At 46.3% G+C, this 13,007-nt stretch overlaps 1 protein-coding gene across 1 annotated transcript in view; it reads right to left on the bottom strand.

Moving 5' to 3' along the window:
* The window catches only part of MYO5C (myosin VC), a 109,640-nt gene that overhangs the window by 54,731 nt on the left and 41,902 nt on the right, over window positions 1-13,007 (bottom strand). Inside the window, exons 14-23 of the mRNA XM_089906238.1 lie at window positions 12,670-12,753; window positions 10,672-10,806; window positions 10,061-10,158; window positions 9,072-9,158; window positions 8,507-8,618; window positions 7,514-7,725; window positions 5,045-5,210; window positions 3,535-3,681; window positions 1,483-1,647; window positions 158-251 (exon numbers count right to left, since the gene is read on the bottom strand). Of these exons, the coding sequence (XP_089762364.1) occupies window positions 158-251; window positions 1,483-1,647; window positions 3,535-3,681; window positions 5,045-5,210; window positions 7,514-7,725; window positions 8,507-8,618; window positions 9,072-9,158; window positions 10,061-10,158; window positions 10,672-10,806; window positions 12,670-12,753 (1,300 nt within the window). The remainder of the gene's footprint in view (window positions 1-157; window positions 252-1,482; window positions 1,648-3,534; window positions 3,682-5,044; window positions 5,211-7,513; window positions 7,726-8,506; window positions 8,619-9,071; window positions 9,159-10,060; window positions 10,159-10,671; window positions 10,807-12,669; window positions 12,754-13,007) is intronic.

Genomic DNA, 13,007 nt, shown 5'->3' with positions numbered 1-13,007 from the left:
ACGATTTAAATAAAGTTATTCTCTGTGGAGTGAAAGTTTTCTCATTATGCCAGAGCCTCCTGGTCCAGCCTGAAACTCAGTTCCCACCCAGTACCTATTTCCTGAATGACTGGACTTGTGAACGGGTGAATGTGTGTCGGGTCACCTTGGGCTTTACCTTTCAACTCGTCAGTCTTCTCTTGAAACTTCAGCTGTATTTGTTCTTTTTGTATTTCCAATTCTGAATTACGCTTCTGAAGCTTTGCCAATTTCTAGCAAAGGGAAGAAAAAAATGCTTTTTTGAAAACCTCGCTTTGAGTTTTGTCCCCACTGCCTGTATATTTTTAAATTAGTATTTTTTGGTCTCGGCTCCCATCCATAGGTAACAGCCGGCACCAGCCCACTGCAAGACGCTGTGTTTAGCTCCACGTGCAAGGGCTCCATGTGACTTTAACAGACACTAGTTCCCAGCCTCGCCCGGAAATGGCTGAAATCAAGGAGAAAGAACCAAATCGAAGGCTTTCCCAAAGTCAAGGAAACTTCTCTGTCTTTTTCTTGGCCAGGGTATTTATATACTTAATATAAGAAATTTATGATATAAAGTGGATTCACACTTTGAGACTCAGAAAGGATGTGTGATCACGACCTAAGTTCTCTTGTAAAGTGCTTGCTGGGCTGGCAGCTGGGGGCCCCTGGGTGCTGATGGCTGGTGACTGGCAGTGAGGGGGATGCCAGCAGCCGTGTTGGTGCAGCCAGGCATCTGGTCGCGGGGAGGGCAGAGGGATGCCCTGGGGCTCCAGGCTGCCACTAGGGTGGGTGCTGTGGCACTTCAGAAGGTGCAGAACGGACGGTAATAAAGACCACCTGCTTAGAAAACAGCAGTTCACGCTTTCGCGGGGCTCTATGACAGTCACTTGGTTAAATTATTTTATCTGACAATTTTATCTTCACAATAATTCTGTCAGTCCCTTTTTGTTATTCCCATTTTACATATGAGGAAACCAAAATTCAGAGAGGGTGAGTGACTTGTCCAAGGTTGCCCAGAGAAGATGTGAGCCTGGGATATCTGGGTTTTATGTCTACTGCTCTTTTTACTACACCACAGAGATGAAAACCTGCCCATGCTTTGCACTGCTGCTCTGGGGACGATGCTTCCAGGATGCACACCAGGTGGACAAGTGACAGGAGATCAAGGTCATGCTGGAAGAGAGGGAAGCATCTGACCAGGGCTCTTTCTCAGGCCTTTCATCACTTGACAAACGTGGAAAGGAAGAGGAAACCTTATATTGTGCTTCTTGAAGCATTAGCCTCCTCTTCTGCCCCCACCCGGACTCTAGGCCTCAGATCTCTCCTCCCCTAAAATGGAGGCTCTCTTCGGTAATGGAAGCCAATGGCAAAATCTGATTTGCTCTGCAGAAGTCTACTCTGTGGGAAAATGCTGCACTGTGATCTCTTTCACGGCACGACTCACAACCTATGCCCATAGTCACTTCCAGCACAGACCTCTTCCACGGAAGCCTTGTATCTCTTCCCCTTCTCCTCATAATTCTGCCTGTGGGTGGCTGCTCTGTCCAGCTCTGATTCCAGTTTCTGAATCTTCTCCATGTCACCGGCCTGAAGAGCAGCCAGGCTGGTCAGCTTTTCCACCAGCCCATGGTTCTCTCTGTTCTAGAGGAAAGAAACATCCTATACTTAGGGGTTTATCCAAAATAAAGAAGCTGTTCCATTTGCTCCTCACAAGTTCTCATCTAAATCGGAGGTTTCTTTACACTGTCCACAGTTATCATTACAATGGCATGTATGAGCACCTTCAACCTAGTCAAGATAGGGACGCAGAGCTAGTCAGGCAAATGCCTTCCTGAGTGGGTGGCTCTTTTAGTCCAACCGTGGAGCTCCAGGACAGCCCTAATGTGGTGGGCTGAGCTGTGTCCCCTCCATCCCCCCAAATCCACATGCTGAAGTGCTAACCACCAGTACCTCAGAACGTCAGTGTATTTAGAAACTGGGTCTTTGAAGATGTAATTAAGGTAAAACGAGGTCATACAGGTGGGCCCTAATCCAGTATGACTGCTGTCCTTATGAGAAGAGAGTAGGACCCAGACACACACAGGGAGAAGAAGACCACGTGTAAGCCAAGGAGAAACCCCTCGGAAGAGACCAACGCTGCCAACACCTTGATGTTGGACTTTCAGCCTCCAGCACTGTGAGAAAATAAATGTCTGTTGTTTAAGCCTCCCAGTCTGTGCTGGCTTGTTATGGCAGCCCTAAGCGCATGAACACCTAGAAAGGAGCTTAGGGAGTGCGGACACTCCCACGGGCCCTGCTCCCACTTGGCCAGGGCTGTTTTTCAATGCTGTTCTCCACAAGCTATATAACATGCAGGCCTGCTGCACAACAGCACAAGGAGGGGAAACTTTATCAAAACCTAAAGTTTCTTGTCTGCACATTCATCCATTCACCAACGACCCCTAGGGCTAAGTTTAAAGTTTATTGTAGGAGAATCTCAGTATTATTTGAGACAGATGCAGGAGTATGTTTCATAGAACTGGACACTGCATATTCCACAGCTCTCTCCCACTGGCTGAGGGTATATGAAGTTTTTTCCTATCAATGGGAATGGTATGGGGAATCTTCCCAAACTTGGCAGGGCTGTAGCTAGACCACATGGACCTTTGGGCAAGTTTGAAAACGGCAACTTCTCTGGGCCAGTGCAGCTCTGAGGGAGCATGGCTTGGCATGCAGGTAGCATCTTTGTGCAAATTAGAAAAAGGCACCCATGCCTCAAGGCAGTACAGCTTTATACCAAGACACATGGGCTGGCAAGTGAAGCCAGACTGGATTTCAGCCCCACTTGCTCTCTTGGGCAGGTGCCCTTATGCAGTGTGCAACCTACACAACCATATGTATCAGCCCTTCACAGTGCGCTTCTGTTTCCTAGCTCAGTTGGTCCACGTAAACTGTTTGAACCTCCTAACAAGGGCATAAATCTTAATAGTGTTGACCAAAAAAATAATAATTAATCAATATTCAATTTAAAAAAGAAATAAAGTATTTTATTCGAGCCAACCTGAGGATTATAACCCAGGAGACAATCTTTCAGAAAGCTCTGAGCACTGTTCCGCCTGTTAGAGGTCAAAGCACAGTTATATAAGTTTTTAAGACAAAGGGCTATACGTCAAAGTAATATATTGACAGTTTACGTAGTCCAACAAGACAAGTAGTGCATCGCTGTGACCCTTTACAGGATTAAGGAAGGAAAGTTATCTCGTAAGCAGCTACCTTGCTGGCACCAGGAGGAAATTGCTTTTTTGGGGAGGAGGGGGTGGGTAGGCTTTCCTGTGTCTTCTAAGAGGATCTAGTTAACATATAACGCAGACGCACAACGCACGCTAAAGGGGACAAGGTTGTGGCTCAAATGGCAGAGAAAATTTTATGTTCAATTTTTCCTGTCCTGCCTTAAAATAATTTCATCAACAGCATAGCTAGGGAACTGGCCCAGAACAAAATATATCTGTTAGAAAAAGTAAATATGAAAGATGCATTGGGAACACCTACCTGGTCTTCTAGCTTTTTCTGCAAACGCTGAACTCTGTAAGTAAGCTGAATGTTGAGCACAAATCGTCGGATATTTTGGAATCTGCGCCTGGCCAGCCACGCCCGGGCATACTTCTGAAGGATCACAGCCTTGTGTTCCTCCAGCATCTTTAAAAGAAGATTTTGTGAAATGCAAACTGGGTCTCTACTGTTTTACTCATCAACTCTTCCAATGTTGGGAGATAAAACTACCAAAATATTCCTACAGGGTAAAATATGAATTTCTTGTAATCAACCCACAGAGCACTATTACCTATCTTTTTTCAGATTCTTTTTTACGTTGTAAATGACAATTATTTACATTGTAAATAATTGTAATTATTTACAATGCTGTGTTAGTTTCAAGTGTATAGCAAAGTGATTCAGTTATACCTATATATATATTCTTTTTCAGATTCTTTTTCCATTATAGGTTATTAAAAGATAAAGTATATAGTTCCCTGTGCTATACAGTAAGTTCTTGTTGTTTATCTATTTTATATATAGTAGTGTGTATATGTTAATCCCAAACTCTTAATTTATCTATCCACCTCCCGCTATCCCCTTTGGTAACTAACCCTAAGTTTGTTTTCTATGTCTGTGAGTCTATTTCTGTTTTGTAAATAAGTTCATTTGTATCATTTTTAAAGACTCCACATATAACTGAAGTCATATGATATTTGTCTTTCTCTGACTTACTTCATTTAATATGATAATCTAGAGGTCCATCCATGTTGCTGCAAATGGCATTACTACATTCTTTTTTATGGCTGTGTAATATTCCATTGTATATATACATATATATATATATATATACACACACACACACACACATATATATATACACACACACCACATCTTCTTTATCCATTCCTCTGTTGATGGACATTTAAGTTGCTTCCAATGGCTTAGCTACTGTAAACAGCACTGCTGTGAACATAGGGGTGCATGTATCTTTTCGAATTAGAGTTTTCTCTGGATATATGCCCAGGAGTGGGATTGAAGGATCGTATGATAACTCTATTTTTAATTTTTTAAGGAACCTCCATACTGTTCTCCATAGTGGCTGCACCAATTTACATTCCCACAAACAGTGTAGGAGGGCTCCTTTTTCTCCACATCCTCTACAGCATTTATTATTTGTAGACTTTTTGATGATGGCCATTCTGACGGGTGTGAGGTGGTACCTCATTGTAGCTTTGATTTGCATTTCTCTAATAATGAGCGATGTTGAGCATCTTTTCACGTGCCTACTGGCCATATGCATGTCTTCTGTGGCGAAATGTCGATCTGGGTCTTCTGCCCATTTTCTGGTTGGGCTGGTTTTTTGAGATTAAGCTGTATGAGTTCTTTTGTATATTTTGGAAATTAATCCCTCATCAGTAGCATCGTTTGCAAACGTTCTCCTACCTAGACTTTCGAAACAATAACCAAATCCCACCTGTGGTGGAGGACATGTACAAACAGACATTCACATCCCAGAAAGCCGCACCTTTCGATACCTCCTCCTCGCCAGGAATCCTCGGGTGTAGGCCTGGATGGTGATGGCGGCCACACGAATCAGTTGGTACAAACTGCGGACAAGATACGCACGACAGTACTTCTGAATGATTATGGCTGCCCATGCTTCTTTTAAGGCTGTGGCGGTAACAGCTTTCCTTGGTTTAAAAGAATGTAGAGTAAATCTGTTACCCACAGGGCATTGACACCTACTCCAGAGGGCAAGCTTGTGCAACACCTCTTAACTAAGGCATATTCAAATGTTTTGCAAATCTACACATTAAACGCTGTAAGTGGTTTATGCTAATGTCCACTCAAGATCAGTGTCATTACTACCTCTCCTCTCCACCCTGATCTGAACGTGGACCTGCTCCAGGAACGAAGCACCACGTGGGAACTGCCACACTCCTCACATTCGGGCCGATCACCCCACTGTCACTCACATACCCACAGAGACCGTGACAACACAACTGTGCTTTGTCATTGCACCTGCTCATTCCTCTAGTCATTCTTGTGGGAAATCACACTGGAGGCTCTAGATCAGGGGTTGGAAAACTACGGCCTGGGGGCCAAATCTGCAGCCTCCCACCTATTATTGTCAACTTTTGCTGGAATGCAACTGCAACTATTAATTACAAATGGCCCATGACTGATTTCACGTTACAAAGGCAGAAACCACATGACCCCAGAAGCCCAAATATTTGGCCCTTACAGAAGAAGTTTTTCGAAGGACCTATCTGAAGGACTGGGGGTGAACACAAAGTTCTTACCTTCAATGTTTGCAACCTCATGAAACAGAAGGACTTAGAAATGGTCAAGTGGGATAAGAAGAAAAGTAAAATAACTACTGAAAGATCTGTAAGAGAGATCTTATTGAAATATCATTCTGCTTAGGAAGAGCTGAGATGTCAGCCAGCCTTAATGGAAAAGTAGGATTTCTGTAGACATTGAAGGCTGGAAAAGGCGTTTCAGACTAAGGGACCAGTGAAGGCATGAAGGCCTAACAGCGCCTGAAATATTCAGAAAAAGGGAATTTGTCTGGGATTCCTAGAATATAAGACACATGGAGAAAATTGGTAGTCTGTGAGGTGAGAAAGATAGATGGGTACAATTTGTTATTTAAGAAAAAAAATATATATATAAATATATGTATAGAACACCTACTATGTGACAATCACTGTGCTGGGTCTTACGGATGGATGCAGTGGGAACCAGACAAGTATGGTCCCTGTCCTCACAGAGCTTCCATGCTTATAACAGCATCCAGGCCATGGGGGGACGTGAATACCAAGTTGAAACCTGAGTGCTCTTCTGTGGGAAACAGGGGCCACTGGAGGCATTCACGGCAGGAGCAGGACAGGCCCTGCTTTAGGAAGATGGGAGAGAAAGGCAGCAGGTGGAGGGCTGTGCTGTACAGTGAAAGGCAAACAATGATGAAGGCCTCGTCCAGGGCATGGGCGCAGGAATGAAATGAACGGGACAGACACAAGAGGCAAGCGGGGAACAGAATCCCAGGCCACGGTGATTCCCAAATGGAAAGGGAGCATGAGTTTGGGGAAGAAGCTAACTCTGGAGTTTCCTGACCTGGAGACTGCTGCTATTAACTGACACCAGAGGCTCAGGAGGGCAAGGCTGGCCGTGTTTCTGTGTAAGATGGTTGCCTGGGAGGAGAGTGGGCTGGGGTGGGGGTAGGGTGGTGGAATGGCGAGTCCAGTTTGGGGTGTGCCGAGATGAAGGCTGTGGTGTGTCAGCCACGTGCAGAAGCCCAGGTGCTGCTGGAGGTCAGGCTCAAGCTTGGGACAAGGGAGGCTGAGCCACACAGCCTGACCCTTCAACACCTGCGCCCTCTACTACCCTCAGAGCAAGCGAAGGAGGGAGGCAGGGCAGACACAGAACCACAAAATGCTGTCCAGGAGGGATGCCCGTCTTGCTGGCCAGGCCAGCATAGCCTCCTGGGAGCACTCAAGGAGGGGCGGGGTGGGCGTGGCCGGCGGAACTGCCCTCCACTCAGGCAGCACCACCCAGGGGCTTAGTACCTGCGGGCAGAGCCTTGCCATGGTCCCCTCAGGCATGGTTTGCCCCACCACCTGCAAGGTAGGCTGGTCACTGGTGTCTTTACTCTAAGGCTTCACTTGAACCTTGATCACCTTAGGTGTTTTCGGTTCCCATGGGCCAGCGGTCCAGCCCCTCTGCCTGGTCTCACCAGGAATTCTGACCCTCTTCAGCAGCACGCTGATCAGGGCTTCCCCTCTTCAGGGTCCTGGTTGTCACCTCTGCCACGTGGGGACAGCAGGCAGTCAGCACCACCTGCCCCCGAGGACACACCCATCTCACCTGGAGGCTCACGGCCACCTCGGGGGACGCATCTGCACCTGGGTCCCAGGAGAAAGGAGGCCCCGCCCCCCGAGGGGACGGCGAAGAAAGCCAAATGATGGCACACGTCTTCTTGGTTCCAACATACCTCACGGTTTGCTGACCCCGGAAGTACTGCTGGATGATCAGGGCCGCTCGTCTCTCTCGGAGGAATTTTTTTCTCTGGAGCCAGCCACGGATGTGCTTTTGTATCACAACACAACCCTGCCTCAGTTTATCCAACCGGAGTTTCTCTAAATAAGCCACTTGCCCTGCTCTGAAGAAAATTTTGGTTTTACCAAACTGGTACTGATTAGAATCCTGGAAGAGAAAAATGACATAATCAGAAACAAAATCTTTCAGATTTTCTATAGTACTTGGAAAAGATGTTGAGAGATCCAAACATGCCACCAACATTGTTATTCTGACATCTCTTTGACATAAAGCAGAAAAGCTCTGATTATGACCTAGAAGTTTATATTTTGCCTTGTTTGTTTAAAGCTTCTTTCTGGGGAAGAAATGGACTTGAGGGTGAGGCATCTGTCTGTGGGGTGGGAAGGGGTGTGTGCATTGTTGGCTGGGCTGCCGGGGAGCTCCAGCCTTTCATAGGTGGTTTCCACAGAAGAGCAGAGGCACCTGGAAAGGCTTGGTTTCTGTCTTCCTTTGGCTTCTCTTCACCACCAAACAGATTTGGCCATCATAACTGCTTCCCCACCTCTTTTCCGTCACAAGTCATGGCTTCAGCAAACCTCTAAGTTCACACTGAGGGCCATGCCTGGAATCCCCGGCTCAGCGACCGTCTAGCTGACTGTGTAACATAAGCCTGGCCCACAGAAGCTCCCTAGGCTGTGGGAGAACACAGCAGGACAGGAGGACACGGTGGCGGTGGAGGCCAGGGTTTGAATTCGGGTCCCTTAAAGTGACTCCTGCTGTCAGGAGATGATGCCCCATGAGTAGGTCTGCTCTGATCTCCTTAGCACACAGACGCGCAGGGCGTGTTTCCTTTCTGCTTAGGCATTCACGACAGTTACAGCCCTGAGACAGAGGCAGAGATGAGGACAGTGTTTGCGAGCCCGTGGTTCCAGGAGAGAGCAGGACTGACCTGGATGAGCCTGTGTAAAATCACTTTGCACACCTCCTTTTTATCGCTGAATGAAAGCTCCTGCTTGGTCATGAGGATCCCAAAGCGGCTGTAGAACTCCATGTACGTCCACCTGGAAAGTCAAGGCAGACCTAAGGAGCCGGGCCGGAGGAAACGCATGCTGCCTGTGGACCCCAAGGGCGTACCTGCCACTGTTCTGGGGACAATGACCCTGACCTTTGACCCACTGCCCACAAACCTCACCTGAGCACACCTGGGTGGTTTTGCTCCCTGGATGCCTCCTGTTAACGTTCCGCTCTGACAGCTGTCTCCCCCTCCAGCTCCCTTTCTCAGGGGCACTGGGGAGGCAGCGGGCGACCCTCACTAGTGCGGAGATGAGGGTGGGGTGTGAGAGTGGGGACGGTGGTCTCTGTCTCACACGGTGCTCGTTCATCTGGCCTTCCCACAGCACAGCGGGACACCTTATGAACATATCTGATGAAAATGCAGCAGCCCCTCCCTTGGATCTCAGCACAGGCCTGAAGTTGGGCACTTTTCCCCCCCAAACAAGGAATTGACAACGTACCTAGAAGGGTAGCTCTGCGCACCAATGCGAATGGTTTCTAAAACGCCACAGGCTCGCAGCTGCTGAACAATTCTTTTGGAGTCAAACCTGAAGGAAGACGATCTGATCATGTGTTAAGCCATCGCAGTTGATAAACAGGCCCATGAACAGTGTAGCGGACCTGCCCCAACTGTGAGCTCCTGGGCAGCAGGATCTGCCTGTGTAATCCCCGAGCCCAGCAGATACTTAATAAATACATGTTGCACGTCAAACGAAGATAGCACCTCTGTGAGACAGTTCAGAAAGCTTCACTGAGGACACGGGGAAAGGAGCAGCTGATTCCGACTGAGGGAGGCAACAGCGAGAAGCCTTGTGGGGAAACGGCCTTTGGGCTGAGCTTGGAATGACAACCAGAGTGGAAGAAACGTCCAAGCTCACCCGTCCCAGTGCCTACTTGTTGCTGAGTTCCCTTTATAAGACACCCCACAGGTGGCCCTCTGGCTTAGGCCTGACCCTCTAGGGACACACAGACACAGTCACCACCTCCAGACGGACCACTCCCTTAGACACCTCTCAGCTTGAGTCAGCTAAGAGGGTCTCTATAACTTTCACTTGTGGGTCTGGGCCTTTTCCCTGGGGCCCCAGACAACAAGTCTAAGTAAGGCCTCATGGCATGTTTGAAGACAAACTTCAGACCCCTCTACAGCATTTCTCCTGCAAACACATACAAATTCTTACCATCGAGGAAAATGTTCTGGCTTTCTTAGTTGAGTAAGCTTTAGCTGTAGAAAAATTCTTTCAAATCTAAACCTTTTGCTTAATCCCGGAGATGAGACGGCTTAGCCAGAGGGGTTGTGTTAACATTATATGTAGAGGGCAGGCTCGTTTTGAATCATTTAAAAACCGAGAAACAGTAAAGTTCACGACAATTGCAAGCAAATTCTCCAACATCACGACAGAAACGGTTTCCTCGGTGTTTCTTCCCCACTCTGCTGCAGAAGAACACTTACTCAAAGGGCAATTTCTCATCATTTGGTTTGATGCATCGAACGTAGTGGGGCGTGGTGGCATTGAGGGTCTCCATGAGCAAGTACAGAGAGCTGCGGAACTAGGAAACAAGGTCAGGTGACAAACATCGTGCTGAAATTTAATGCTTAGATCCGGGTTAAAAGGAAAAAAAAAAAAAGGTCCAACCTTATTGTAAAGCAATTATACTCCAATAAAGATGTTTAAAAAAAAAAAAAGGTCCAACCTTGATAAGTTACTCAAGAAGAGGAAAAGTTAACTTCATGCATAAACATCTATTTTGAAAGGTTTTAGTCTGTGACTGGGTTTATCAGCATACCCTGCTCTTGTGGACAGAACAGTTCTCCGTCCAATACTCCCAAACAGCAAAGGACTTTAGTGACTCGGGTTACTGTGCAAACATATGGTTTGCTCAGATGTGTGTAGCCTTAGAGGTCGAGGCACTATGATGATGAACTACTACTTTTCTTTGCGTTTGCATTTATATTAACAGATTTGAAGAAACCCAGTGCCCGTGTCCAGGCCCGGAATGGGTCCCACTCATCCCTGGCTCCCTGCCCTCAGCCCCCTCGCCCTCAGAAAACTCTCTCAGTACCTTGCTCCCCACGGTGCTCCGGAAATGCTTGTTGTTCGGCTTGATGACTGGCTTTGCAGATTTAACTGTGATCGCTGAACCGAAAGGTGAAGAAGGAACCGGATTTTCTTGAAAAAAGTTGGCACAAAGATGAAACTGGGAAGAACAAAGAGGGTTTCAATGTCAAAAGTATTCGCCCACAGTCCTTAGCTGGAACAATCAAGGAAATGGTCACAACAACCACGTCTAAACCAGTAGGGGGGTAAAGGAACAATCTTGGCCAAATCTCAGTTCCACAGGGGGATCGTCCTCACTCAGGATGACTGACGCTTTCTTTCCCAGGAATGGGAGCAGAAGGGAAAGCTTGTGAATGTCTGTATGTGGGTATCACTCCAAGTGTCAGAACAGGAGAAGCATTTATTCTTCCTCCCTCTGCGCCTTGGCTCACGTTGCTTCTGCACTTGGAATCTCCTCCCTCCTAACCCCATGTTCTCATCCCTGCAGATCCAAACCCTACCCATTACTCAAGGTGCTATAATAATATTTTCTAGCCCCACCCCCTTCACAATAACTTCCATGGTGTCCCAGCGTGAATTAATCCCAACTTCCTCTGAGTTACCTTAATCTTTGATCTGTACCTCTTTTAAGACACTCACTACTTTCTACCTTGCATCACTTGTTTCTTTCAATGTCTTATCTTCCCTCTTGGAGAAGACCTCGTATTTTCTTCTTTTAAATCAGACATTGAGAATCTTCTTTGGGGGAGAATTCCTGCCTGATTCATCCTGTAGCCCCTGTGGAACAAGTGAATCTGAAATTCCCAGGCCTCTGACAGCTTGTGGGCTTAGTGCAGAGACCCATCTGTGCTTCACCACGATCTGTGTCCCTCTTCCAGACTGGACCCCAGGTAAACAATTGGTGAAATACGTCAACTAATTTTGTACGCAGATACAGGCTATTTCTACACTGAATTCTCTGTCATAAATCAATTTTAATAACTGAAGTTGCCATGGCCTGTGATTTACTTATGACCATTAGTGGGAAGTGCTCAGGCTCATTTGGGAAATTGTCAAAATTCTTGAGCATCTGGTGCTCTGTGATGACCTAGGTGGGTGGGATGGGTGGGGAGGGAGGTCCAAGAGGGAGGGGATATATGTACACTTACAGCTGATTCACTTCACTGTGCAGCAGAAACTCACACAACATTGTAAAGCAATTATACTGCGATAAAATAAAATTTTAAAAAAGAGAAAAAAAATACGTGAGCATCAGCAAAGGACTGGGGACGTTCTAAAAGAAGGAAAATAAATATGATAACCAGATCTTCACAAAAAATGAAGGACTGTGTACGAAATATCCTTTCTCTCAAATTTTAAGAACTTGAATTCTTAAAATTCTTAAATTGAAAGAAATGTTTAAGGAGGAAAAGAAAAAGCCAGAAGTCACTCTTACGGTGACACTTCATCATACAGAACCGTGGATTCAAGGAGCTCACGTATGCAGAGCAGCACTCCATCTTGCTTTGGTTTTCCTTGAGCACTTACTTGGCACTACCTACCATTGCTTGCTTTCATGTGTAAGGTATGCCGCTCCCTCTGGGATGTGAGCTCCATGAGGGCAGGAACCCTGTCTGCCCTGTTCACTGCTGTATCCCCAGAATCTAGGACAGTGCTTGGCACGTGATAAGTGATTTATAAGTGAGTGAATGAACAAAATGTGAATTATGATTCTTTAAATGATTGTATTATCTGTCCTTCGTCTCTGTCATCTGCATATTTGATTTCTGATTTTGCATAGAGTGGAAATGTGCATGCTTTCAGAAGCTAGAAACATATTTTAGTGCCAATTCCGAAACAGTCATTTTTTGTATGTAGGAGCTACAATTCGCTGCTACAAGACAGCTAACACACACACACACACACACACACACACACACTTCTTACTCTTTCCTGATACACATCTAGATCCACGTCAAGTACACAATGAATAACATTAACTACCTCTTAGGACTTTACAAACCTTGCTGGCTCTCAGGATTTCAACCAGCATGTCATAGACGGTGTCTCTGTTCTTCTCAAGGAAACCTTCACATTTATACTCTACCTATGCAAAGAAAGGAATTAGTTCCAAAGAGGCAAACGCAGACAGAGTCTAAGTACCACAGTTTTCTTTTTAAAGAAAGATTAATGAAGGGGCTATAAAGGCAATGTTTTAAAAAGAGATTCAGTTTGTTTGTCACAGCAACGCCATTACAGAAAGCTTAGGAAGCTGGGAATATGTCATCTGATGCAAAGCGCCAGGCTCTCCCGCTGCCTGGACTTCTCACTGGCCGCTGGTCACTCTACACTCACCCATTA

This window comes from Delphinapterus leucas, chromosome 2, assembly GCF_059928025.1.
Source record: "Delphinapterus leucas isolate spDelLeu-1000000601 "Yukka" chromosome 2, BTC_Dleu_Yukka2, whole genome shotgun sequence".
Lineage (NCBI taxonomy): Eukaryota > Metazoa > Chordata > Mammalia > Artiodactyla > Monodontidae > Delphinapterus > Delphinapterus leucas.
Note: the sequence above shows the minus strand (reverse complement) of the source record. Positions and strands in the feature narration are given on the sequence as shown.